At 42.4% G+C, this 27,369-nt stretch overlaps 1 protein-coding gene across 5 annotated transcripts in view; it reads left to right on the top strand.

Annotated features, from left to right (window-relative positions):
- The window catches only part of ULK2 (unc-51 like autophagy activating kinase 2), a 152,972-nt gene extending 134,810 nt beyond the window's left edge, over window positions 1-18,162 (top strand). For 3 of the 5 annotated variants that reach the window (XM_036920682.2, XM_036920679.2, XM_036920684.2), the window contains 7 exons: window positions 8,466-8,606; window positions 9,966-10,174; window positions 11,938-12,116; window positions 12,528-12,646; window positions 13,012-13,169; window positions 15,040-15,175; window positions 15,965-18,162. In XM_036920682.2, the coding sequence (XP_036776577.2) occupies window positions 8,466-8,606; window positions 9,966-10,174; window positions 11,938-12,116; window positions 12,528-12,646; window positions 13,012-13,169; window positions 15,040-15,175; window positions 15,965-16,023 (1,001 nt within the window). In that variant the 3' untranslated portion in view covers window positions 16,024-18,162. Of the gene's footprint in view, window positions 1-8,465; window positions 8,607-9,965; window positions 10,175-11,937; window positions 12,117-12,527; window positions 12,647-13,011; window positions 13,247-15,039; window positions 15,176-15,964 lie in introns of all 5 variants that reach the window. The other 2 variants (XM_036920681.2, XM_036920680.2) reach the window with 2 other exon arrangements.
- The last annotated feature ends 9,207 nt before the right edge of the window (window positions 18,163-27,369 follow it).

Here is a 27,369-nt window from a genome sequence, read left to right as displayed (position 1 = left end):
AGAGAACTGTCTATTCAGCTCCTCTGCCCATTTTTTAATTGGATTATTTGCTTTTTGTTTGTTGAGGTGTGTGAGCTCTTTATATATTTTGGATGTCAACCCTTTATCGGATCTGTCATTTATGAATATATTCTCCCAAATGTAGGATACCTTTTTGTTCTATTGATGGTGTCCTTTGCTGCACAGAAGCTTTTCAGCTTGATATAGTCCCATTTGTTCATTTTTGCTTTTGTTTCCCTTGCCCGGGGAGATATGTTCAAGAAGAGGTCACTCATGTTTATGTCTAAGAGATTTTTGCCTATGTTTTTCTCTAAGAGTTTTATGGTTTCATGACTTACATTCAAGTCTTTGATCCATTTCGAATTTACTTTTGTGTATGGAGTTAGACAGTGATCCAGTTTCATTCTCTTACATGTAGCTGTCCAGTTTTGCCAACACCAGCTGTTGAAGAGGCTGTCATTTCCCCATTGTATGTCCATGGTTCCTTTATGGTATCTTAATTGACCATATATGTTTGGGTTAATATCTGGACTCTCTATTCTTTTCCACTGGTCTGTGGGTCTGTTCCTGTGCCAGTACCAAATTGTCTTGATTACTGTGGCTTTGTAGTAGAGCTTGAAGTTGGGGAGTGAGATCCCCCCCACATTATTCTTCCTTGTCAGGATTGCTTTAGCTATTCGGGATCTTTGGTGTTTCCATATGAATTTTTGAACTATTAGTTCCAGTTCATTGAAGAATGTTGCTGGTAGTTTCATAGGGATTGCATCAAATCTGTATATTGCTTTGGGAAGGATGGCCATTTTGACGATATTAATTCTTCCTAGCCACGAGCATGGGATGAGTTTCCATCTGTTAGTGTCCCCTTTAATTTCTCTTAAGAGTGACTTGTAGTTTTCAGAGTATAAGTCTTTCACTTCCTTGGTTAGGTTTATTCCTAGGTATTTTATTTTTTTTGATGCAATTGTGAATGGAGTTGTTTTCCTGATTTCTCTTTCTGTTGGTTTATTGTTAGTGTATAGGAAAGCCACAGATTTCTGTGTGTTGATTTTGTATCCTGCAACTTTGCTGTATTCCGATATCAGTTCTAGTAGTTTTGGGGTGGAGTCTTTAGGGTTTTTTATGTATAGTATCATGTCATCTGCAAATAATGACGGTTTAACTTCTTCTTTACCAATCTGGATTCCTTGTATTTCTTTGTTTAGTCTGATTGCCGTGGCTAGGACCTCCAGTACTATGTTAAATAACAGTGGAGAGAGTGGGCATCCCTGTCTAGTTCCCAATCTCAGAGGAAATGCTTTCAGCTTCTCGCTGTTCAGTATAATGTTGGCTGTGGGTTTATCATAGATGGCCTTTATTATGTTGAGGTACTTGCCCTCTATTCCCATTTTGCTGACAGTTTTTATCATGAATGGATGTTGAACTTTGTCAAATACTTTTTCAGCATCTACGGAGATGATCATGTGGTTTTTGTCTGTCTTTTCATTGATGTGGTGGATGATGTTGATGGACTTTCGAATGTTGTACCATCCTTGCATCCCTGGGATGAATCCCACTTGGTCATGGTGTATGATCCTTTTGATGTATTTTTGAATTCGGTTTGCTAATATTTTGTTGAGTATTTTTGCATCTATGTTCATCAGGGATATTGGTCTTTAGTTTTCTTTTTTGGTGGGGTCTTTGCCTGGTTTTGGTATTAGGGTGATGTTGGCTTCATAGAATGAGTTTGGGAGTATTCCCTCCTCTTCTATTTTTTGGAAAACTTTAAGGAGAATTGGTATTATGTCTTCTCTGTATGTCTGATAACATTCCAAGGTAAATCCATCTGGCCCAGGGATTTTGTTCTTGGGTAGTTTTTTGATTACTGCTTCAATTTCGTTGCTGGTAATTGGTCTGTTTAGATTTTCTGTTTCTTTCTGGGTCAGTCGTGGAAGGTTCTATTTTTCTAGGAAGTTGTCCATTTCTCCTAGGTTTCCCAGCTTGTTAGCATATAGGTTTTCATAGTACTCTCTAATAATTCTTTGTATTTCTGTGGGGTCCGTCGTGATTTTTCCTTTCTCGTTTCTGATTCTGTTGATGTGTGTTGACTCTCTTTTCCTCTTAATAAGTCTGGCTAGAGGCTTATCTGTTTTGTTTATTTTCTTGAAGAACCAGCTCTTGGTTTCATTGATTTTTTCTATTGTTTTATTCTTCTCAATTTTATTCAGTCCTGGGCTCCCTCTCCCTCCCTGCTCCAACTCCTGTCCTACCGCCGGGAGCTGGGGTGAGGGGCCTCAGGTCCCGTCGGGCTGCGGCTTGTATCTTACCCACTTTGCGAGGCGCTGGGTTATCGCAGGTGTGGATGTAGTCTGGCTGTTGTCCTGTGTCTTCTCGTCTCTCTTTTAGGGATAATTGTATTTGTTGTATTTTCAAAAATGTATATGTTTTTGGGAGGAGATTCCCACTGTCCTACTCATGCCGCCATCTTGGCTCCACCTTCTGTAGTTTTTAGAATAGAAGTTTTTTACTTCTTTTGTTAAGTTTATTCCTAATTATTATTTTGGATACTATTTAAATTGGGATTAGTTTCTTAATATCATTTTCAAATTGCTTATTGCCAGTGTATAAGAGATAGAATTTATTTTTATATGTTACTCTTATACCCTGCAACTTTGCTGAATACATTTGTTAGTTCAAATAGCTCTCCGGTGGATTACTTAGGATTTTCATTATACAAGGTCATGCCATCTGTGAATAGAGGTAGTTTTACTTCTTTCCAATTTGGATGCCTTTTATTTCTTCCCCCTCATGTTCCCCCACCCCAAGTTGCGATGGCTGGATCCTTTAATACAATGTTGAATAGAAGCAGTGAGAGCAGACATCCTTGTGATTTTAGGGAGAAAGCATTCCGTCTTTCACCATTAAGTATGATGTTTAGAGGTTTTTCATAGATATTTTTCATCAGGTGAGGAAATTCACTTTCATTCCTAATATATTGAATGTTATATATTACATTAATTGATTTTTGCATGTTTAGCCAACCAACTTGGCAATGCAAGGGTAAATCACATTTGGTTATGTTGTACAATCCTTTTTATATGTTGCCACATTCAGATAGCTAGTATTTTTTTGTGAGATGTCTACATGAATAGTCATGAGTTATTAGTTTATAGTTTTCTTGTGATGTCTTCTTCTGGTTTTGGTATGGTTTGGTAAGACTGGCCTAATAGAGTGAAATGAGATGTGCTCATTCCAGAGTTTTGGAAGAGTTTATGAAGAATTACTATTCTCTAGATGTTTGGTAGAATCCACCTGTCAAACCTTCTCAGCCTGGGCTTTTCTTTTGGGGAAGTTTTTGATTAATGAGCTCATTAACTAGCTCACTCTATTTGTTAGAGATCTATTCAGATTTTTAAATTCTTCTTGAGTCATATTCTGGGAATTTGTTCATTTAATCTAAGCTATCTAACTCATTGACATAGAGTTGTTCATAGTAGTCCCTTAAACTTCTAATTTTTCTAAAGTCAGTGGTGATATCCACTCTTTCATTTCTGATTTTAATATTTGAGTCTTTTTTTTCTTAGTCAACCTAAAGGCCTGTGAATTTTTATTTCTTCAGAGAACCAACTTTTTATTTTGTTGATATTTTTTCTATTGTTTTTCTCTTCTCTCTTGCATTGACTTCTGCTCTAAACCTTACTACTGCCTTCTTTAGGGTATGATTGCTTGCTGTAGTTACTTACTCTTTTTCCAATGTGTTCAGGTAAAAGGTTAGTTGATTGACTTGAATTTTTTTCTATTATAGGCATTTACAATTATAAATTTTTCTCTAAACACTGCTTTAGCTACACCCATAAGCTTTGGTATGTTGTGTATTCATTTTCATTTATCTCAAGTGTTTTCTAATTTCCTTTGTGTTTTTTGCCTTTGTCATTGGTTATTTGGGAATATATTCTTCAATTTCTACATATTTGTGAACCCATGAAATTTCCTTCTGTTACTGATTTTTATTTCTATTTTGGTTAAGAACATACTTTGGTAGATTTCAGTCATTTTAAAGTGTATTAAGAATTTCTTTATTGCCTATAATATGGTTTATCTCAGAAAATGCTCATATATGCTTGAGAAGCATGTGTGTTTTGTTGCTGCTGGGTCCTATAGATGTCTGTAAGGTCTAGTTGATTTATATTTCCCTGATAATATTCTGTTTACTTGTTCTGTTATTGAAAGTAGGAAATTTAATTCTCCAACTATTATTGATGAATTGTCTCTTACTTTCTTCAGTCTGTCATTTTGCTTCATGTATTTTGGGGTTTTATTTTTAGGTGCATATATGTATTTACAATTGTTACATCTTTCTGATGAATTGATACTTTTAAAATTATAAAAATTCTTTACTTCTAGCAGCGTTTCTTTTTATTTTAAAGTCTGTTATAACCCTGGCAGTTTTCTTATGTTGGTTGTTTGCAGGATCTGTCAATTCCCCATTCTTTCAACCTAATTACCTTTGAATCTAAAGTATGTGTTCTGTCCTGTAGTTGGGTTTCATTTATTTTATCTAATCTGGCAATCTCTACCTTTTTATTGGATTGTTTAATCCATTCACATTTTATGTTACTTGATATAATTAGATTTATGTCTGTATTTTACTTTTTGTTTTCTATACATGCATGTCTTTTTTTGTTCCTCTATTCTTCATTTACTGCTTTCTTTTGCATTATTTCCTAGTGTAACATTTTGCTCCCTTTACTGATATTTTTCACTTTTTGAAGTTATTTTCTTAATATTTGCTGACAGTATAAATTTATCAGGATTTACACTAGCCTTATTTCAGTGAAATACAGATGCATTACTCCTATATAGCTCTATTCTCTCTCCCCTTTTTAAAAAAGTGCTAATATTGTTATACATCCTCTCTATATATGAAAGAAACCCAATGGTACATTATTGTTATTTACTTTATATAGTTTTGTCTTTTAAAGAAGCTGAGGTAAGAAAGGATATGAAGTATATATGCGTAGTTTGTTATATTAATCATGTTTACCACTTCTGGTTCTTTTCATGTTTCTGCAGGTTTGAGTCACCACCTAATGTCACTTCCTTATTCCAGTACAGCTTGTCTCCCTCCTCTGTGCTGTCATTACCAAATATGTTTCTATATCTTACATGAACAAAAATACATTATATTGTTTATACAGTTGTTTTGGAAATCAGTTAAGAAGAAAGGTGAAGAAATATGCAGTTACACAGTGTTACACAATTACGTAATTACCTTTACCAGCACTTGTTTTATCTCCTGAATGTAGATTGGAATCTCCTCTGGGATCACTTGCTTTTGGCTTATTGAACTTCTCTTGGTATTTTTTGTAAGGCAAGTCTGCTAGTAGTGAATTCTCTCAACTTTTGGATATTCAAGAATGTCTTTGTTTTGCCATCATTTTTCAATGAGTTTTGCTTGAGAGGAGATTCTTGGTCGGTCGACGGTTTTTTTCTTTCAGCCCTTTATGGCATTCCACTGCCCTCCGACCTCCATTGTTTCTGATCATAAGTTAGCTGTTAATTTTATTGGGTTCCTTTGTATGTGACAAGTCCTTTTTCTCTTGCTGCTCTCAAGATTTTCTCTTAGTCTTTGGCTTTAACTGTTTTATTGTGTTGTTTATTTGGATTTTTTTTCCTGGTTCCTTCCTCTCCTCTCCTTCTGGTAATTTGCATTGTGCATATATAGATACACATACTGGTGTCTCATTTATCTGAGGCTGTTCATTTTAGTTCATTCTCTTTTCTTTCTCTTTTTTCAGATTGTATAATCTGTTGATTTATCCTCAAATTCATGGATTATTTCTGCCAATTCAGATCTGCTGTTGAGTTCCTGTAGTAGATTTTTTATTTCAGTTCTTGTTCTTTTTAACTCTGGAATTTCCATTTGCTTCTATTTTGTAATTTCTTTCTTCATTGGTATTTTCTATTTAATATTGTCATCATACTTTACTTCTTTAAGGAAGGTTTCCTTTAGTTATTTGAACATATTTAAAATAGCTTCTTCAAAGTCATCGCTAATTTTGACATTTGAGCTGTCTCAGGGAAGTTTCAGTTGCCTGCTTTTCTTCCTATGTATCTCTTTACTGTTTATTTGCATACATCATACTTTTTTGGTTGGAAACTGGATGTTTTATATAATATTTTTGCAGCAATTCTGGATACTGACCCCTTTACTTCCCCAGCCCTCAGCTTGTTATTTTGGCTTTTTTGTTTAGTCTTGACTGGACTATTTTAGTGATGTCTGTTTGCCCTGGAGTATGAAGTCTCTGATGTCATTTCTTAGAGAGCACAGCCTTCTGTGTGTGTACAGTTACCCTGGGATAACAATGGTCTTAGCAGAACTCTGCCTTGTTCTCTGATCTTTCAGGCTGTCTGCCTCTGTTGGTAGCCTCTACTAATTGCCAACCGAGTGCCATCTTGTTTTTGACAGTAAATTTTGGGGCCGTAAATTATCCCAGTCTTGTCTTATTAAGTCCTGGCCCTTTGGAAGAAGTAGCCTTTGAAGCTAGTCTTTTTTGAGCCTCGTTCTGATCACAGGAGAGCTAGTCTTAGTCTCTCTGTTAAGCTTCTAGACTAGTTGCCATTTGTTGCTCCTCTTACTTGCTTACCATCCAAATCTTCAGTGTTTTTGATGGTGAACTTAGATGTGAACTCCCCCATGATCTGTTTCAAATACAGTCAGTACCCTTGGGGAAGTTTTCAGAATTCTTAGTTCTCTGCCTTCCCCACCTCTGGGAATATTCTGTGAACCATTCTACTAGAGCTGGGCATGAGAACAGTGGTTCATTTCTCTTAAGAGTGACACCCCTGCTTTGTGAGCTGGGTGCCGGGTAAGGGTGGAACCTCTGGTCTTGTTGGCTTGTCTCTCCTGGAATGGGGCCTCTGCCAGACAAGTGAACTGAGGTGAGGGCACTAAGGACCTTAGTATGTGTTCTGTGGGCCTAGGTTAGAACTTCAGCCCTATGAATAGGGGCTGGATGGAGACACAGTGCTTACTGAGATGTAGTAGATATTCCTGAATAAATGTTTCATTTCTTGTATATCCTCAGGACAATTTCCAGTGACTTTAAAGGGTTGTGTTTTTGTTTGTTACTTCAGTAATTTTCACCAGGTTGTTGTTTCACTGGGGTGCAGGTCTGCAGTGCTTATCACACTTCACATTACCATTCTGGAAGGCATTCTTCTGTGTGCTTTTTACCAAAAAGTCACAAAGTTGCTAGAAGTTGGGATAGTTTTGAAAACAGTTTTCCTGAATGACTATATTACATCTCATTCACTTTACAATTAAATCTAGATTTTATAGAACTTATAAATTCTACATATTATAATTTAAGTGCAAGTTTATAGATGTGAAACCAGAATTTTTTCTTACAGATTATTTAGACATAAAATGCGTATTTGATCATTTTTATTGTCTTCTCTCTTTCACATGAGCTTTATTATCATCATTTGAATTACAAGTTTCTTTTTCTAATCATCTAAATCATTTTCTTTTCAGTTTCCAAAAATAAAAACTGTTCTATAGTAGAAAGGACATAAGACCTTAGGGGAAAAAACAGAGTCACTGGCTCTTGAAATATACCTGCGACTGTCTTTAAATATTTTTATACCTACTAAAATAAAATCATAAGGATATTACATTAAATAAACAGAATGTCACTTTTACATCTTGTGTAACAGTAGGTATTGTTTACTTGGTTTCCACCCACTGTCTCTTGCTCTCTGGAGGATCGTTGTGAACTCTCCTGTGCTGTTAATTAGATGCTTTACGTTTGTGATGTTCTATTGCAGGTAATATGGACACTAAGAGGCGGTTTTTTTCTGTATCTGGTTTAGTGTGTCTACTTTTAAATGTTTCTGATTTGTGTTGTTAACTCCATCCTCCATCCTGTGGTTTCAGAAATGTAATGTTATTTAAGATGCTTGAGTGTGAAAAGCTTTGGACAGTTTTTATTGATTCTGCTTAGTTTGGTGGATAGGGTTTTTTTAACCTTCTCTGCATTTATTCCTAGCTTGGCCCCTCAAGCCCCTGAGACACCTGTCCTACCTCCCTTTCTTACTGACAGATGTAAGGGTATGAGTCGACTCTCTTTATCTTTCTAGAGCACTGTTGCTGTGGAGACCCCTAATGTCCTTTCAGCATGACCTCACACTTTTATTCCCAGTTTCTGGTTTCCACTTTTTCAAACTATCCTCAGCAGGAATGCTTATAGCTCATGTACTGTAGAAGCACAAGAAGTAACTGAATACTAGGCTTGGTGTGAAGAAGATCCACAGCTGTGAAGAGATTAAAATATTTTTAATGTAGATCTGTACTTAAGAGTAACAAATGCTCATTGTAAATTAAAAAAAAAAAACAAGAGTAAAAGACTCTTCCAGTCCCACCCGCAGGTACACGCACTATGAAAGTAATGTCACATTTTATAAACTTTTTTATGTCTTCACCGCAGGAGCCTGTGGTGGGAGACCAGCACCTCCTGCAGGAGCAGCAGCAGGTTGCAGGGCTGTCCTGTTCACTGTGGGATCTCCTCCCCGCGGCGCCATGGCCCCCACTGGTACCCATGCACTCCTGCGAACAAGAACAACCTCAGGTGAAGAACTGTCGTATCACAGACTTTGGCTGTGTTTGGAGTGCAGTGTTCTGTTAGTAACTTAGTGGTATAATTTAGACAAGTCTCTTAACCTCTCTGGACCTCAGTTTCCTTACCAATGACATGGAGATAACTGCTTTGTTTAACTTAAAGAGTTGTAAGAAGTAAGTGGGGCCATATTTGTGGAAAAAACTTTATAAATAAATGTACTATATTATATAATAGTATCAATGTAGCATTATAATATAAACATGACTTCTCCATGATGAAGCAGCTGTGCATATATTATTCTTCTCAGCTTATATTGAAGGCTTATTTTAGTAAATCTAGTAAAATTTTTGAAAATTTTACTCTCTCTCTCTTTTAAAGAAACCTTAAGTTTTACTTCTTTTTGTACTTTGGCTCCCATTCTTTAATTTAATCCTGTATACATTTAGACAGGCCAATAGACTGGTTTTATCATTCATACATCTATATCATCTATAAATCATATCATCTATAAATGGTCATTAATACCAAAAATTAAGAAAGTATTTAGATTGGACTTGAAATGAGTTATCATTTGACATCATCTTATAAATTGTACTAGTGTCCTTTAAGTTCTCTTATTTTAAATAAGTTACCAATCAAGATATCAGTAGGTTATAAAGGATATAAATAGATAACAAGGGAGGGGTGACCTAATAATCTTGTTTTTAATATTGAAAGTGTTAAATAATATAAAATACCTTCTTCTTCTTAAGTAAACAGTTTATACCTACTAATTAAGCCAACGTTAGAAATAGTCTAGTGCCTTCTGTTCAGGTGAGTGAGACCTGTGTGCTTGCTCACAGCTGCTTTGGTGACGTGACAGTTCTTAGGGAAAGCTGAAAAGATGTTTATTATATTTTATCTATGGTAATCCCTTTCCTGTTTATAATACCACTTTGGATTACTTATTACACATCATTGAAAAGAAGGAAAAACTTTGGATTTCATTACAGGGTTATATGTGATACAAAAAAATCAGAACTAGTAAAATACATCTAGATAAGCATTTTGTATATAAATGTAGTGACCCTGTGTGCATCCTCTGAGTTGTGTAATTATGAAGACTAGGGCAACAGGGAGAAATGTATATGCTATATAAGTTTGTTTAAAACAGAATATTTAAAAACTAGCTAGGTGATGTCTATAAAATGTACATATAGACAAGGAATAAAGGCGAACATGGAAAAATAAATCCTATTCATATGCTCAAATGGGGGTCAGCGATTTTTCTTTTAACACTTCCTTTGCTCTTGGGTAGCAGGAGCGGGCACAGACGCTCCTAACTGCCCGCCCCCCGGGCCCCGGGCCCGGCGTCCTGTTCCCTTGCAGTGGGCTCCAGCGGCTCTGGAGGCTCCCTGTGCTCCACCAGCGGCCGCGTGTGTGTGGGCGCCCCGCCTGGGCCGTGCCTGGGGTCCTCCCCCCCTGCAGCAGAGACAGCTCCCAGCCTGAGACACATGCCTTACGGTGCTTCACCCCCCAGCCTGGAGGGGCTCATCACCTTTGAAGCCCCTGAGCTGCCGGAGGAAACACTGATGGAGGTAGAGACCCCCTGGGGCATATCACCATGAGGTTGACATCGCAGGAGAGTGTGCCTTGGTGTTGGAAAGCCAAATGTTATTAAAAGTTCTGAAGTTTCTTCTTTATAACTTACTTTCTCTTTTCCTATTTGAAAACACTGCTGATATGTTTTCAGAATAGTGTTGACAATGACACTTATCCATTACAAGTTTTGATTGATAGGAAGTAACACACATAGATCTTGAGTTCTTGATTTTTTTCTCTGAAGTTTGGACTTACAATTTTAAATTGAGGTACATACAATAAAATGCACAAATCTTAGTTTACAGCCTGGTGAGTTTTGACATGTGCATACTCATGTAACCATTACCCAGATCAAGATATCAAACATTCTCATTAATTTTTTTTCCCTTTCACCTTGCTTATAGGACTTTTAAAGCATAATCTTTCTTCTGAAACCATAGCTTCTTAAATCTTGCTTTTCTTCATAAGATAAAAACAATACACTTAAACAGGTTTTAAAAAAATAATAAACCATGATGTCAAATTAGTAACACTGAGAAATAAATGTGACATGCAGACTAGATGCTTCCATTTGTGGACCAATACTTTCCCTCATGGGAAAAAAACACCATAATCTAAAGCTGGCTGAACATAAATCTAGAACAAGAGAAGTTAATGTTTTTATTGCAAAGACTGCAGCTGGGTTCCTCAGCCTGGGCTCCAGGCAGCATCGTGGACTTCCTTACGTCCTCAGTCCCTGAATACAGTGCTAGGTTGGTCACCTGCATTTCAAATTAAAGCTCTCAGTTCTCTAGACCAACCAGAGAGCAAACTCTCTTTCCATAGTGGACCTCTAACATTTCGATTTTGTGTAAATGAGAACTAAATATTCACGTAAAAATGATAAAATACTGCATGCAAAACTTTAGTAGTGATTTTGTAGTAAGTTTGGTCATAATTTGAAAATGTGTAATCCAGTCTAAGATTAGAAAAGCAATTTTTGGATGTTTTTCAGTCTCCATCAAACTAGACATTAATTATGCCCCAGCATGTGTTTTCCAGTATATTGGAATATATAGACCAATGTCCTGTCATAGGACAGAGAGACTTTCAAAAGTTGATTGGTTTATTTTGCTTTCTTTAGTAAAATTATTCTTATCCTTTTTTAACCATGTAGGGAGAGTGAGAAACTTAGTTTCTTATTTGTAATTCCAAAATACATGTGTAGCTAAAAACAAATCTTAAAACACCATAATTTTGGAATACCCATTTTTAAAATTCACACTATTATGTCTACCTGTACTCCCCTTTTTAACTGGAAAAAATCACAGAAGTTTAGAGCACTGGTATCAGACATCACTATTAACTGAAAAGTCACCAGAAATTAAAATAATCATGTCTGAAATTACATCAGTAGGACTCAATAAACTACCAAGATGTGTGACTTGGTGTGCAAAGTATGCTTATAGTATTGATATCCATTTGTCATGTTTTGTCTGGTACCTGATTTAATCATTTGGTATGTCATTGTCTGGTGGAAGTGTAGTGACCTCATGTTTTGAAGCTTAATTTTGTGATACCCTCATACCTACACACAAGCACATGCACACACCCATGTCTGGCCACACCTGTGTTTATTTTCTCACTGATTTTCTGGAATTTAAAATTTTCAGTCTCCTTTCATCATCTGATATCATAAGCGTAGAAAAACATGGTTTATATAATGAGTGTACACTCTTCTTAACCTGGAAGTTTCTAAGACAAATTGGCTCTGCTGCAGCAAGAACACACAGACACCTTACACCACCTGAACGTGATGCTGATGTTCACCGAGTGTGTGCTGGACCTCACGGCCGCGCGGGGAGGAGGCCCGGAGCTGTGCACGTCCGCTGTTTCCTTGTACCAGATTCAGGAGAGTGTGGTAGTGGACCAGATCAGCCAATTGAGCAAAGACTGGGGGTAGGTGCTGTCTTTGCCATTCATTTCCAGGTTCTTCATTGTTCTGTAATTTCATGTGATATGGAGGCCCTGTCATCCACTGAGGGTATTACTATTAAAAGCTTCAGGGGAGTCTCTAAGTTATTTCACTGTGCTAGATTTCACTATATGAGCCGCGGAGATCTGCAACCTTAGTGTTGCCTTTTCCCTGTAAATTATACAGTTAAAGATATGTAATGATAAGATTGTGCTGATTTTTATCAGAGTATATCCAGTGTATTCAGAGTACATATGTCTCCTTTCATGCCTTGTCTGTGCATAAAGATGTTCAGGACAGCAATAGTCCCTTAGACAGGTGCGCAGCGGTCTGTTGTGTAGAGAGCTGAACCTGGCTTTGCCACAGTATAACCCTCTACTGCCTTCTGCGTGCAGACGGGTGGAACAGCTGGTGTTGTACATGAAGGCTGCCCAGCTGTTGGCGGCATCCCTGCATCTCGCCAAAGCCCAGATCAAGTCCAGGAAACTCAGCCCGTCCACAGCCGTGAAACAAGGTGAGGGTGGAGCTGGACGGTGCAGGCCCTGGGGTGCATGAGCTGCCCCTTTCCTTAAACTAAAAAGGAAAGTTTTGATGAAATCACTGTTAAATATTCCTAAATAGAAAAAGATGCTGGCTTCTCTGGTTGTTTTTGTGTTTTTTTGTGTTTCTTTTTTTTGCCGTTTAGTTGATACAGAGAGCAGTCAGAAGTGCTTTATTCTTCATCTTGTCTTAACTGAAAGGACATCATGAAAAAATCTGACTCCTAGTCATTCTTTTCACTGGTCATGTGGTATTGTTTTCCTTAAATCAGGAGAGGTACCTGTCACTGATTTCGTTTCTGGAGGAAAATTAAAATTAATTCTCATCTCACCTTTTCAGTTGTCAAAAGTCTGAATGAACGATATAAATTCTGTATCACCATGTGTAAGAAACTCACAGAAAAGCTGAATCGCTTCTTCTCTGACAAACAGAGGTTCATTGATGAAGTCAACAGCGTGGCTGCGGAGAAGCTCATCTATAACTGTGCGGTAGAGACGGTAACCCTCCTCACGGGCTCCTGCGCACAGTCCTACTCAGCTTTCAGGGCGTCTTTTGAACTGAATGCCTGCCTGAGGTTATCCTTTCAAAAAAGCTCATGTCTTGGCCATTCCTGAGTCCAGGCATTGTGACTCCCTCTTACTAAAGGAGTAATTGGACTCAATTAACATTTAAATAACACACAATGTGACACTTATGACCACTTCTAGTGAACTTTTATTATACTTCTTAAAAATGGCTTAACATTAGGCATGAGCTAATCTTTTTATAGTTTGTATCTAAAAGCTTTAGCTGGATCTCTTTCTGCATTTTATGCTACTAAAAAATTTCAGTTTGATAAAATATTAGAAAAAATATTGCCGTTATACAATTCACAAAATTTGTGTGCTCAGATACTACGAACTGACCATACTTGAGTATAGGCAGAAGGTAAAATATATATCTCCAATTGGCTGACTGAATTGTTGGAAATAATTTGTTTTCTGTTTCATGGGGAAAAAATGCTTGAGTATAGATGAAATTAGGGACTATTAAAGAAATAGTTAAGTGTGGGAAAAGTTAATTATTGACTAATCTTACTTTTACCACATTAATAGACCCTTCTCCCTCCCAAATTTGTCTAGATTGTATTGTACTATTATATTACACTCTTGGCCTTATTTTGAAAGCCATTATAAAAAGTCACAAAAGTAATTTGGGAATATAAACTGGATAAGAATACTATACATTATTTTGCCCTAAACTGTAGACATGAATAATATGCATTGTATTCCTCTATAAATTAAGACTTTATATGATAAGTTTTTTTTCTTAGAAATTTGTGCCAGGAAATATGTCCCATCATAGGGAATTGTGCTTCTTCCTTTCCTGATGATAAGAGACATGTGACTTCAATAAGTGCCTCCTTTTGCCCTGGTTGCTTAGCAAGCTTACAGATAATAGCACTTACGTTTAGCTATTATTTCTCCTTCCCTTTCATGGCTCTCATTTTCCGTATGCATTTTATCTTATTGTCAGTAGCTTTAAATTATTTTTGAAATAGGGAAAGCAAATTAAGATACTGAATACTGATTGTACAGGTATTTAACAAAAAGAAAATCAGAATGTTGTTGGTTTCTCAAGTACTCATAACTTTGTGAATTATACCACTGTCCCCTCTTTCTGGGAACCCCTTGCCCACCTTTCCTGCCATCTGGCTGACTGCCACCCCTTCATTGTGACTGGGCATGACTGTCCCCTCCTGAGAGCTTTCCCTAGTGCCCTCTTCCTTTCCTGGTGGGCTCAGCTGCAGTTTCTATGTACTCAGCATCATCTTGGGCTTCCTTCTGTAAGCACCTGTCCCTTGGAACAGATGGCATGTTTTGCAGGCCTGTGTCTCCCTTCAGACCGTGAGCTCGTTCTCCATTGTGTGCTCATTGCCTGGCACTTAGCAGGTGCTCAATAAATTATCTCTGAAGAATGAATGACTACACCAGAAAATTCTTTGGAAGAAGTTGATAAGTGACTTAAAACATTTAATTCTTTTATTGTGACAAAATCTACTTTAATGAAGTGCCAGGTTACCCTAGTATAAAAGTGTATTTTAAAAATATGCTTTCTAGTGAAGTCATAGAAGAGCCAATTTAGAAATAAACAGTTTATGAGTCATGATCTCTGAGTATGAGAAGGCTGTGTTTAAACAGAATAGCTCTCCTGTCAAGTAGCTCCTTTACATGGCTCATAAGTTTTTATTATATAGTTTGTTAGGTTATATCATTTGTCAGAATGTGTTAATTTTCAGATAGATCCCACTTAAAGTCACACTGCCCACGTGGATTTGTATTTTCTTGGAAAAGTTGAGAGCTTCTCATTTTTGTTGACCGGCCGCAGGTTCGGTCTGCAGCCCTGGATGAGATGTTCCAGCAGACCGAGGACACTGTTCATCGCTACCATAAGGCAGCCCTTCTGTTGGAAGGTCTAACTAAGATCCTCCAGGACCCTGCAGATATTGAAAATGTACATAAATGTAAGTTGAGTCAGAAAGCATGTCTGTTCATGTCAGTTTAGTTGTTAGAAGACAGAGTGTGGTATCATACTGCCTGGGTTTGAATCTTGGTTTTCCAGGCTTGCACAAATCACTTATCTTCACAGTATCAGGTTCTTGGAAAAGAAGAAGGGCCAATGCTTCCCTCGCAAGCTGTGAGGATTAGAGAGAATGTGTGTAAACTACTGATTGCTTTTGTTACTCACCAGTCTTTAGATGTCTACTCTGCATTGCTGTGTTGGTGGGTGTGTTTGTGTATGTAGAGCACTTTGTTTTTATTAAATAGTAGTAAATGCACCTACTTGTGCCTTGTGGGCCTGGTGGCCGAGGAGCCTGGGCACTGCCGCTTTGGTGCAGACGGCAGAGTGGGGGCTGGACAGGATACTGGGGTGGTACCATCACTCTCAGCGATGAGCCCAGTGATGTGGTGTTCGGGGACGCGGTGAACCTGCGGGGTGTATGTGGTCACACCACACCTGGAAGAGCCACAAGGGGATGGCAGTTCTAAATTATTTGCAGTTGTGAGGAAGATGGCCGTTAAAACCTAAAGGTTCTTTATTTGATGTGCTAACCCAAGTTGTACAACTGGGTAACATGCTAGAAATCATGTCTAAACACTTAACAGGCAGAAAAAATAAAAAGTATTCAGAACCATTAACTTTGGGGCAAAGATAGAACAGAGATGAGTTTTGTTTTTTTTCCCCATTAGTTGTTCTTTCCTAGATTCTGAAAGTATAAATGATTTTTATTATGAATTTATTTTATTTCTAGATAAATCTAGTATTGAAAGAAGATTGTCAGCACTCTGCTATAGCACCTCGACCATGTGAGCAGCGGCCAGCAGGCTTGTCCCGTGGACCAGTGGGGGGATGAGAGATGACACTTTTGGATGACAGCTTGGGGTCTGTGGCCCACCCCCAGGAAACTAGTTTCTTACCTGGTGACTACCAAAGAGCAGACAGTGATTTCAAAAGGGAAAACAAGCCCAAACGACATACTTGTAGGGAATCTGCCTTATCAGAGAAGTCACCCTGTCCCTTTGCCTTTGTGAAAGAAGCAGTGGGAGTCTTACACTAGGCTCTCAGCTTGGACTTGGTAAATAAATGTACCTTAGAACTAGAATTACCAGTGCAGTTATTGTTAAGGATAATTAAGAATGAAACAAAGTGAGTGGCTCTTCACTCAGTTCACCAGAGCACTGTGTGAAATTCCATGTGTTTACTGAGTAAAAATCTGCATCTCATCCAGGCAGTGTGGTATTGGGGTAGGTCTGTCTAAATCTGAGCATGCACCTTTAAACAGCTCAGGAAGAAACAGCTCAAGAAGCAGAAAGTGGCTCATGGAAGAAATGTGAAATCTTCAATTTGATCTAGTATGGATACCCATTAATTTTCCAAAACCTTTCATATTGCACTAATTTATTAAAACAACTGTGTATTGGATTTTGCAATTTAAAACTAACTGAGGCACAATGGACTTGTTTAAAATACTTACTTGATTATATACACATACCATTTCCAGAATTCACATGTAATCTCTAGTGGACTTTTAAGTGGTAAAAACTTGTGTTCATGTGAACCTTTGCTTTTTTTAACCTGCCCTTCTACACCTACAGATTTCCTCAGCGACATGTTTGAGTTGCTGGTGGTTTGCTTTTGATTGCATTTTTCTTGCGCATGCAGAATGCATACATGCCTGGGACCTTAGGCTTACTTGGGCAGTATTAAGAAAAAATATCAAGAGATACTCAAATTTAATTGGGCCAAAACAAAGCTGGTGATCTAAAGGCTTGTTAGTGATATGGAGTTTCTACATGAAGTTAGCGAAAAATGAGATTTATTTTCTCTGAGGAAAATGGGCAGCTTTCTCCAGCCTAATGTGTACTTTTCATGTTTAACCCGACAGGTCACCAAATAGCTAGTCATGGAGAATGTGGGCAGTTAACATCCTTCCAGAAATGGTTCCTACATTGCATATTATTTGGTTTCTTTTATTTACCTGCTTGAATACTTGAATAAACCATTCTCCAGTTTTAATCCTTTTAGATAATATAAACTCTGACAAATTGTGCAGAAGCTTTTTGGCATTAATCTATCTTTAGTGTACTGATAAAAACAACAGAAACATGGTTTTCCTTTACTTTGATGAAGTAATGTAATTTTTATCTTATTTATCTGTATGAAATTCCAGCAGTTAATTTGAACATTTATTTATATGATGTTTGTATTTTTAGGTCTTTAAAATACAGTGTTTCTACCTCTCATTTGTAACTGCATGCAATATTCTTGAAACTAGGTAAAACTCACCGAATTGTTGTGTAATAACCTTTTTATTATTGCCTGGACAGATGTATCATAGGGTAAAATAAAGCTGACAAAGTGTTTCTAGGGTAATGCTGGTTCCGTACATGGCCTTCCTTAGTGAGTTTGAAGGCTTGGTGGCAAATAATCCTTTATCCGGCCCCAGGATTTCAGATTCCTAGTGACTCACACAGACTGCCATGAACATAGACTGTGTAGTGAGAGTTCCTACCCCTCCCTGCCGGGGTTACAGCACTGTTATTAGGGAAACTCCATTTTGTGTAAAGTGCACAGGGCAATTTCATTCATGTTCTCTTGATTATCACCGGACGTTTTCTCAGTTGATCCTCCCAGAGGGTGGCTTCATTTTGGCGCCTCCGCCCCTTTCTTTTTTAAACACAGGATGAAACAAGTTCACAGTGACTGATCTGAAGTCAGGTGACAGAAAGTGGTTAAGCCAGTGCTTTGTGACTTCAAGTTCATTCTCTTCCTCTTGTATGGTGCAGACCTGTGGTAGATGGTAGATATGAAACCATGAAGTCTGAACAGCAAAGAACATATGGCAAATTCATGAATAAAGATGCTGATAATGCTTCCATTATCAAGGCCAATTGTTTTAAAAGGTTTTGCCTTGATTATAGCAATAATAAATGCTTTATGTTTCCGTGAGTACTTTTTAATTGCCTATCATCTGTTTCATAAAATAGAAATGACCAGTCCACACAGTCATGGGTTGACACCTGTGTTCAAGCCATACCCTGGGAAGTTAGGGACATACAGATGTAAAGGGCGATGTGATCAGGAACTTGCAGCTGGCTGTTCCTGCCCAAGGGCGTGCTTTAGCTGCAACCGCCCTGTGCTAACCCGATGGCTCCCTCCAGGACTAGCTAAGCAGCAGTTCTGCATCTGCTGTGGGGAGAGGGAGGGGAGGTTGTGGACAGTGCCCGGGCCCCCATGGGGTGAGGAGAAGGTGGAGTGGGACAAGTGGACAGGCGGCCACTGGCTCAGGAACCCACCAAGTCCTTGAGGTACAAGGGGTTTGAGCACAGGCCGTTGAGGATGGCGGCCCACCGTTCGTGGAAGCTTCTTCCTTGTAGATTCTATAAGCAGTCGCATTCCTTCTGGAGTAAAGCGTGGTTGTGCCGCCTGCTGACACACTCGTGGGAGCAGCTGCTGCTCAGGGAACTTGGCGTCCGCCCTGCCCTGATAGGCGCATCTTAGAACGCCCTGGCCCTCCTGCACGCAGCCCCCGAATCCTCAGCCCTGAAAGCCTCTTCGTTGGTCACAGCCCTTGGGAGAATACTTTGGGAGTGGGCTCCGGTCCGCATGGCCTTTCCTCTGGAGTTGGAGGAAACAGCAGAAGCCATCCAGCTACAAAAGCACTGCGCCGAATAGGAGGCTGACAGCCCATAGGATCGCAGCCTCCGTGGAGTCGGAGCCAAACAGGTGATGGGCCATGGGAATTCGGGACGGGACCGCTCAGGAGAAAGGAGCGAAGGCCGGTGCTGCTGGCAGGGCGGCGGGGCCCAGGCTTCGCCTGGCGGCACCCGCCCAGACTGCATGCTGTGCAGGTGAACCCCACTGGCAGGTTTTCCCTTTCCGCAGAGGGCCTCTTGCCCAGTCTTTGATGTGCCGCAAGGATCTCTCTTGTTGTCCGGCGCATTCTCTGCACGGCCTCCACGCACCTCCTGGGCGTGGATCCGAGCAGCCGCCAAGCTCCCGGTGCGGCGCCCCCGCGTGAAGGCCGCGCCTCGCTGATGCTCTCCTGCTCCGACCCGCCCGCTCTTTGGGAGTCTGTGGGATTCTCGAGGAAAGGCCAGCCGGGCGTGCATGTACAGGAAAGGATTCTCGGCCTCCGTGCGAGGCCAGTTGGTGTCAGACTCCGGCTCCCCTGCGTGGCTGTGTGTCCGGGGCGCACTCCCTAACCTCTCCATAGCCGTCAGCCGGGAGAAGGGCATGGGGCTCAGAGTGGTGGTGAGGACAAGGCCGTCTGAGCGGCCCTGGCACGTGTAGGCCTCAGCACCCCTGGCAGTTGAAGTGCCTCGCTGTTTAGTTTTCTTTGGGGGTGGGGGGCTTGGGCGGGTTGCGGCATGTAGAGAGGAATTTGTTTTGTGTTTTGGGGGACAAGACCTGGATCTAGAGCTCACTGGCACCACATTTCTCTGGCTGGACAACTGCTGAAAGGACACCGCTTGCTATGCCCCTCTGGGCAGCCTGCTTTCTGATGTCCTTTAATTCATTGCCCCTTTAAGTCTATCAGGAAATGTTAATGAAATGTTTGTACCTAATATTTATACTTTATTTGATCATCGTACCAACCCTAGCTTACCTGGTTTTACAGATGGGAGAAACAGACCTGGAGAATAACTCCCCCCAGGGAAGGGCCACACAGCTGGAGAGCAGCAGAGGAGGGCGTGAAGGGAGCCCGCTCCTGTCCCCACACTGTGCCCAGAGTCCTACCCCTGCTCCACTCCATGTTCACCCAGCACCTCCTTTCTGGTTGTGTTACCAAAGGAGCATGAAGTTGGGGCAGCTGAGTTGGTACAGAATGCCTTACACTGAACGTGAAAAGCAGATTTGCAATTCCAATATGTTGAGCATGAATGAGTTTTTCTCTTTAATCCCTGTTTTTCTGTGAAAACTGTAGCCCACATCCTTTAGGGAGAACTCTTCTAAACCTAAATACAATGAAAATGCTTTAAAAAGGTTTGAACATATTTTAAGTGTCTATAAAATGATGAAGACAGGTCAAAGGCTGTCCATTGAAATAACAAGTTCCTGTCAGTTGTGTCTGGAAAATGGAAGTTGTGGAGTTGGAGTCATGTTTAACTTTATATTCCATAATGCTGGTAGTATTTTCACCAGGAGCTTTTATAATTATGTGAATTTTTAAACAAAGTTTTTAGGTATAGGAAAAAACTAACCAACTAGGAAAGGTGTTTGCAGTAAACAAAACAGATGAAGGAAACTTAAGGTGGGAGGAAATGATGCCAGGGTTCTTGTTCACGAAGCCGAAGAATGAGCTTCACAAACATTCAAGGTAGGAGAGCAAGGTACAGGCTTTTATTTAGAAATAAAGTGAGAGAATAGAGCTCCTGGCTCATGTCAGGAGGGAACAAGAGAACTCCTAGTGGTGCATTGTCTAAGGGGTTTCATAGGCAGTTGAGGATTTTTCGAGAACATGAAAAAAAACTTGGGGGTGTGGACTTGCATCACCTGCCCTGTCCTCAAGGTGGGCTGGGTCATAGTCTGATTGCCAGGGCTGACAGCGGAGTCATGGGTTATGCTGATACCTTTGCAGAACACTCAAACATTCCAGGCCAAGTTGCTCCTGACCTTTTGACCTTTAACTGATCTCACTGAAGATGTCTATATTCTTAGGTATCTTTCCCTAGAGAATTAGTGTGACCTTGACATTGCATAATGCTTAGCACAGAGTTTCAATAGGAACTTCTTTGCCCATTGTTACATTGCTCTGACTGTAAATATTCCGCCCTGCTTTCCCCCACCCCACCCCACCCCACCCCAGGCCCTCACCCTACTCTGACTACACCCACCGTCCCTGTCTCAGAAATAAGGAAATTTCCTTTGCTCCCTACACCCTCCTTCCAGTCACCGGGCAGAAGCCTCACTGTGCACAGCACAGCAAATCAGCCCGGGGCTCAGACAGGCCAAGGCTCAGGACAGTAATGTTCTGTGTCACCTGGCTCAGAATGGGGAAGTGGCCTCCAGAGGCCGGGTGTCCTTGCCTATCCTGGCTGCACGTCCCTGGGCCTCCCTCCCATGTGTACTGACTTTATAACATGAGCAAGATGCTTAGTCTCCCTGGGCTTCACTTTCCTCATCTGTAAAAAAGAAAAGCAGAACAGAACTTGCCTCTCAGGTTTACTGTGAGGACTAAATCAAACAGGATGTGGAGAGTGTTACCCCAGTTCCTGAGTCCACACAAGCAGGTGTCACTAGCAGTAGTTGGAGCAGCACAGAGTGAGGCTGGGGCCTGGGGTGGTGGGGCTGTCTTTTCCAGTGACCAAGACATGTCAGGAGTGGCTTCTCTTTCTTCCCTTTGTCAGGCGTGCACTGCATTCCCCTCATCACATCTGGTTTTGGGAGATGAGAACCCTGCTTTCCACTAAGAATGCATTAAAGTAACATTTCACAGATAGATGATCTTGAGCACATATTAACATTTGATAACTTGCTAACAAAGGAGCCAGAGATGTGACAAAGCACCTCAGTTCAGAAAGGATATGAAAATTGTGGTGTATATTAGGGAAATAGGATGCCTATTACATAAGCAGCTTATTGGGCAAGATCACAATATCCTCTCATCGTTTTAAAAACATTACATTATGTTTCAAAGGATATTTGGGACAGGACAGTCCAAGATACCAGGTGTCCCAAAACTTTTTCTGTGTGTAACAAAATATTTTAGGCTTTGAGGGCCACATGGGCTCTGTGGCAAGTAGTCAACATGGCAGTTGTGTCGAAAAGCAGTCATAGATAATATGCAAATGAACACGGTTGTGTTCCAATAAGACCTTATTTGCGGAAATTGAAATTTGAATAAAATTTTCATGTGTCATGAAATACTCTTTTTTACTTTTTCTATCCATTTGAAAATGTAAAAACCATTCTTAAGGCCATGGGCCGGACCTGGTACCCAGTCAGGAGTTTGCCAACCCTGGCACATAGATTAATAGCAGGATAGACAGACATCCAAGATGCACATGACAAGGATAGAGGTACACGGATGGTGCCCACTGACTGACCGGTTTTCACTTGCTCACTGTGGTGTCCAGGAGGTCCAGTTAACATGGATGTGAGAGAGTGACAGTGGGTCAGAAGCCCAGGTCCAGGTGACAGTTCTGCTTTTAAACAACTCATCAAACTGTTAGTAGGTATATAGAATGCAAAATTCGCACTATTCTTTGTTCTGGAACATTTTTGGCGAATAACTTTGTTTTTCTGGTTCTTTGACAGATGAGGTGGTCTACCGACTTTTGCTCTGTGGCCTTGGGCAAGTCTCTTCACCTTCCTCAGCCTCCATTTTTTTTCACCCATTTAAAGAAAATCAAAGTAGTACACCTTCAAATACAATTTTTGTGGGGAAAATGCCCTGTGCACAATTACTGGCGCTCAGCAAGCATTCAGTTAGTGGTGGTAGTTTTGCTTTAAATACTAAAAATGTTTCATGCTGTGCCCTCTCGGGCGGGGCTGGGTACCGCGCGCCCAGCAGCAGCCCCTGGAGTTCTCCCCGCCCAAGTGAACGCCGTTGGCGGTGCGCGCCGGGAGCCCTGGCCCCGCCTCAGCTCTCAGCGGGGCTGCGCGCGCTGACTGCGAAACCGCGTCCAAGGGCCTTGCGGCTGACCCTTCATCACCATTTTAGCTTTGCTGTATTGGTGAGTTTAAAATATGGGATGTGTATTTTAAGGCTTGTGGGTACGTAAATGTAAGTTCCGTCGGAGTCTCGCGTCCCCGGACCCTTGCGCCACACGGTGTCAGCAGCAGGCCCGCTACGTGCCTCCTCGGGCCTGCGAGAGGGAACTGGCGCCGCGGCCGGGCCGCCTGTCCTACGTGTCCCCCGCGGCCCTCGGCGGGCGCCCCTCCCCGCCGGAACGGAGCGGCTCTGAGTCCCGCGGGCGAGGCCCGGCGCGGCCGGCAGAGGGCGCGCGCCCCCGGGAAGGCGGTGCCCACACCGCGCTCGGTCTGGGTGGGCGGTGAAGCGGGGCTGCAGGGGCGGCGGACCGACTGAAACGCCCCCACAGGGGCAGCCGTCCGGCTCGCCTCTACGAGCCCGAGGAGATATCCCCCCAGACGCAGCGCCCTTCCGGAAGGAAGTGGGGCGGAGCCCGCTCCCGGGGCGCCTCCTCGGGCCGCGGGGTTGCTGGTGTGGGGGCAGCCCCGCTGGCTTTCGCGGCAAGGCCTCCAGCCCCCGGGGTGCAGAGGAAAAATGTCCAAGTTGCCCTATGATGCATTGAGGGGTGAAGGCCTAGAATTAGGGAGAGGGGAGGGGAGGGGCCTGGTGTGAGGCGGGGTCTTGGGACAGAGTTCCTCCTGAGCTGCTTCCTGTGCCAGAGGCTGATGCATTTCGAGGAACTTGCACGTTGGGCTCAACTCTCCTCTGTCTCCTGCCTCATTCAGGCACTTAAAATTGTTCACCCCTCCTGTGTTATTGGCACTGTGCTGACCCCGGATACAGCAGTGAACAAAAGACAAGACTTTAGCAAATACAACGAGACGACTGTGGTTACTGCAACAGAAGAGAGATGCTATGGAGGCGTGTAGTGAGGGAAGGGGACCAGTCAAGAAAGCTGGGAAAAGATTAAGAAAGGAGGTGGGGTGTTCCAAGAGAGGGACTGGCCTGCGCCAAAGCCCTGTGGCAGGCGCCCCGTGCAGCAATGGTGACAGAGATACAATTGAGTCACTCTCTACCCCAGCACTATTTTGCTCTTGGCAGCAGTTATCACTTTCTGAAATTAACTTGTTTATATTTTTACTTGTTTATTATTTTCCTCACCTCATGAAAATGTCAGCTCTCCAGAGCCAGGAATCTTACTATCTTGATAATTGTGTCCCTAGCTCCCAGGACAGTGCCTGTCAAATAGTAGGTGCTCAACAAATACTTGTGGAAAATCATGATGATGATGAAGATGGCTGCCATATTATACGCATGCTGTGTGTCAGCCACACTTCTAAGACTCATACACATAAAGATGTAAACCTCACAGCCCCCCTGTGGGGAAACTGAAGCACAGAGAGGGTAACTTACTGATTTCTCAGAGATGGTGGGAACCTGCCTCAGGATTCTGCCTCCGTCAGGCTTGTCCAGAGCCCAGGCCCTGACACACCATCCCCAAATCCAAATAAAGTGGATGAATCAGCTTATATGCATATACTGTTTTGAGCATGTCTGTGCCCATGTGAGCAAGGAGGGGAGTGTATTCCATGATGGAAGATTAGGCTCTCAGGAACCACCACCGTGTGACCAAAGGTCAGAGTGTCTAGGCTCCACCCAGTGGGGTGGGGAGAGATGTTGAGGCAGGTCAGTTTAAAGCATTAAAAAGTTTTAGGCAGAAGGTGTGGCCTGATTAAATTGACAGGTTGGAGAAAAGACTGGAGGGGGCCCGAGTAGATGCAGGGACACCAACTGTAACTTAAATGAGAAAGATGAATGGTTTCAAGAGGTAATGAATCCTCTCCAAATCAACATGACTTGGAGATAAATAGGATGTAGGAGTATATCAGGCAGGGTTCTCTGTCACTAGAAATAGTGTATGAGTTAGTTTCTGCTGTGTAACAAACCACCCCAAAGCTTAATGGCTCATAACAATAAACATATTATTTCTCATAATTCTGTGGTCCGATTTGGGTAGTTCTTCTTTCTGGTCTGGCTCAGTGTGGCTGGTGCTGAGTGGTCTAGGATGGCCCCCCAGGTTTGTAGGCTTGCTTGGTGTTTAGCTGGGTTATCAAGGATGACTTGACCACCTGTCTGCCATTATACAGCAGGCACCCAGCTGTGACGTCTGTGGGCATAAGAGAGCAAGCTGCAGTAACCTCTATACCCTTTGAATCATACTTGCTGGTGTCCCATTGGACAAGTCCAGATTCAAGGAGTGGAGAAATATACTCCACTTCTTGGGAAGTATGGCAATGACATTGCAAAACCATGTTCAACACTGGGAATAGGAGGAATTCCTGCAGCCATTTGTGCAATCTACTACAAAGGGAAATGACTGGCTGGTTTAGGTGTTTGTGAGAAAGTGACTGTAAAATGTTTGGGGGAGGCCTGGAGAACTTGGAACAAAGTAAAAAATCAGGCCACACAACTGCTGAAGGAAGGACATCGGTGTGTTGCTGTAACGCTGCATCCACTGCTCTCTGGGAGTTGATCTGTGGCAACCACTCCTGGTGGCAGAGGAAGGCCCCTGAGGCCCCTGCTTCTCTGCTCCTCCTGTGAGGTCCAGTGTAGATCTGTTGGATTGGCGGAGCTAGGGCACACACAAAACCCTGTTTGCAAGGGGGGCAGAGCTTCAAGCAGCATGCCTGGCCATTGTTTTAGTACAGAGGGAGATGAGGTCTGAGGTGGGGTCTATACAGACACATGGGCAGTGGTGAATGGCTTTGCCCAGAAGAAGCAAGATTGGAAAGTGGGAGTTGAGATCTGGGGAAGGGGCATGTGGATGACTGAGGCAGTGGCATAAAGCATTTCATGCCATTGGCCACTGGTGGGGGCCTGAGCAAACCACGTGGACACATGACTTGTCCACTGAAGGTCAACCAGCCTCTGTCCTTGGGCCCCCCCCAGTGCACGATGAGCTCATAACAAGCTGGCCATAGTGGCAGTGTTCAAAGCTACCCATGAAGTAGTATAGGCCTACTTCACTGATGCCCAAATTGCCAGCAGCAGAGACATTTGAGGCTGACATCAGTGTGCTTCCCTCTCCCAAGGAGAGCAGCCACCGGGATTGGTCACCAATTTAGCAACACGTCCTTCCCTCCTCTCCTACCTCCCTGTCCTGTTCGGGCTTCTCCGTGAGGTCCCCCCACATGAGCCTTTATCTCTGGCTCTGCTTTTTCGGGTATCTAGGCCAAGACCACGCGTTGAGCACACCCCTCCACCCCTGCGGATGGAGGGCAGAGGGCTGCTCGCACCTCCCTCCAGCAGTTCCTGCGGGAGAACTTTTATGTGTCTTCTGAAGCTTGGGCAACATTCTAGAGAGACATTCAAGTGTCTTAAGCACCTGAAAAATCAAACGGCCAGGAGTTCATATCCAGCCAGCTGCTCTCAAACACTCCCTAGGGCCGCAGGTGTTTGGGAGTGTCACCGGGAGATACGTGGGCTATGGGCCTGACGGGAAGAGCCTGTCCTGTTGGTGTAATGGGACCTTGGCAGAAAAAATGGAGATTTTCTCTCAGAGACCAAGGGCAGGGGGAGGCTACAGCTATCTGCCAGAGGGATGGAGTCTCCTATGTCAAGGGAAAGGAGGACAGGAGTCCCTGGGATAGAGGGAGTGGGGAACGCTCTCCAAAATCCACCACTTGAGAGAGAGAAAGCTTTCGACATCTGCTGTGGCCAGGGGAACCTCCCTCAGATGAGAGAGCTGACCCTGACCCCTTGCCTGTTTTTGCTCTTCAATCCTGGAGGGTCTGGAGGCCACCAGGGTGTGGAGGAAGCAGGGGACAGTGAGGTCAGCTGGCTGAGAAGCCCTCAGCCCCCCTTTTCCACCACAATGTCTGCAGCTGCTGTGGCCCAAGCTGGGCAAGCAAGTTGCTGTGGTGACCACATAGGACTAAGAGGTTAGGCGTTCTGAGGACTCCCCTGACTGAGCATTCTTCTAACCGACTAAATGGGGGTAGTTACTCATGATTAGAGCAACCAGGAAGGTCATGGGGCTTGCCCCAGGAAGAACTGGCTCCAGATCAGCAGGGAGAGAAGAGAGTTGGTTTCAGGAGCTCACTGTGAGACATGCTGGCCCACCCTAGGGAGTGTCACCGGTGAAGACAGTGAGTGCCGGCACGGGAGCCCCTGGGACCCCTGAGCACTGCTGGTGGCAGTGCAAAGCAGTCCAGCCGCTGTGGGAGCAGGCTGGCAGCGCCTCAGAAAGTCCACATACCATCCAGCCATCCTTCCATTCCAAAGAATTGGGTGCAGGAGCTTGAACAGGTGTCTGAGCACCCACGTTCCCAGCAGCGTTATTCACAGTAGGCAGAGCACGGACGCACCCTAGTGTCCAAAGGCGGGTGAAGGGATGATAAAAAATACGGTACAAACACACAGTGGGATATCATTGGGCCTTAAAAAGGGAAGGAAATTTGACACATTACTACATGATGAACCTTGAGGATATTATGCCAAGTGAAATAAACCAGTGAGAA

The sequence above is a fragment of the Manis pentadactyla genome, chromosome 4 (genome assembly GCF_030020395.1).
Source record: "Manis pentadactyla isolate mManPen7 chromosome 4, mManPen7.hap1, whole genome shotgun sequence".
Classification (NCBI taxonomy): Eukaryota; Metazoa; Chordata; class Mammalia; order Pholidota; family Manidae; genus Manis; species Manis pentadactyla.
The sequence above is the reverse complement of the archived record's forward strand: the minus strand, read 5'-3'. Positions and strand labels throughout refer to the sequence as shown.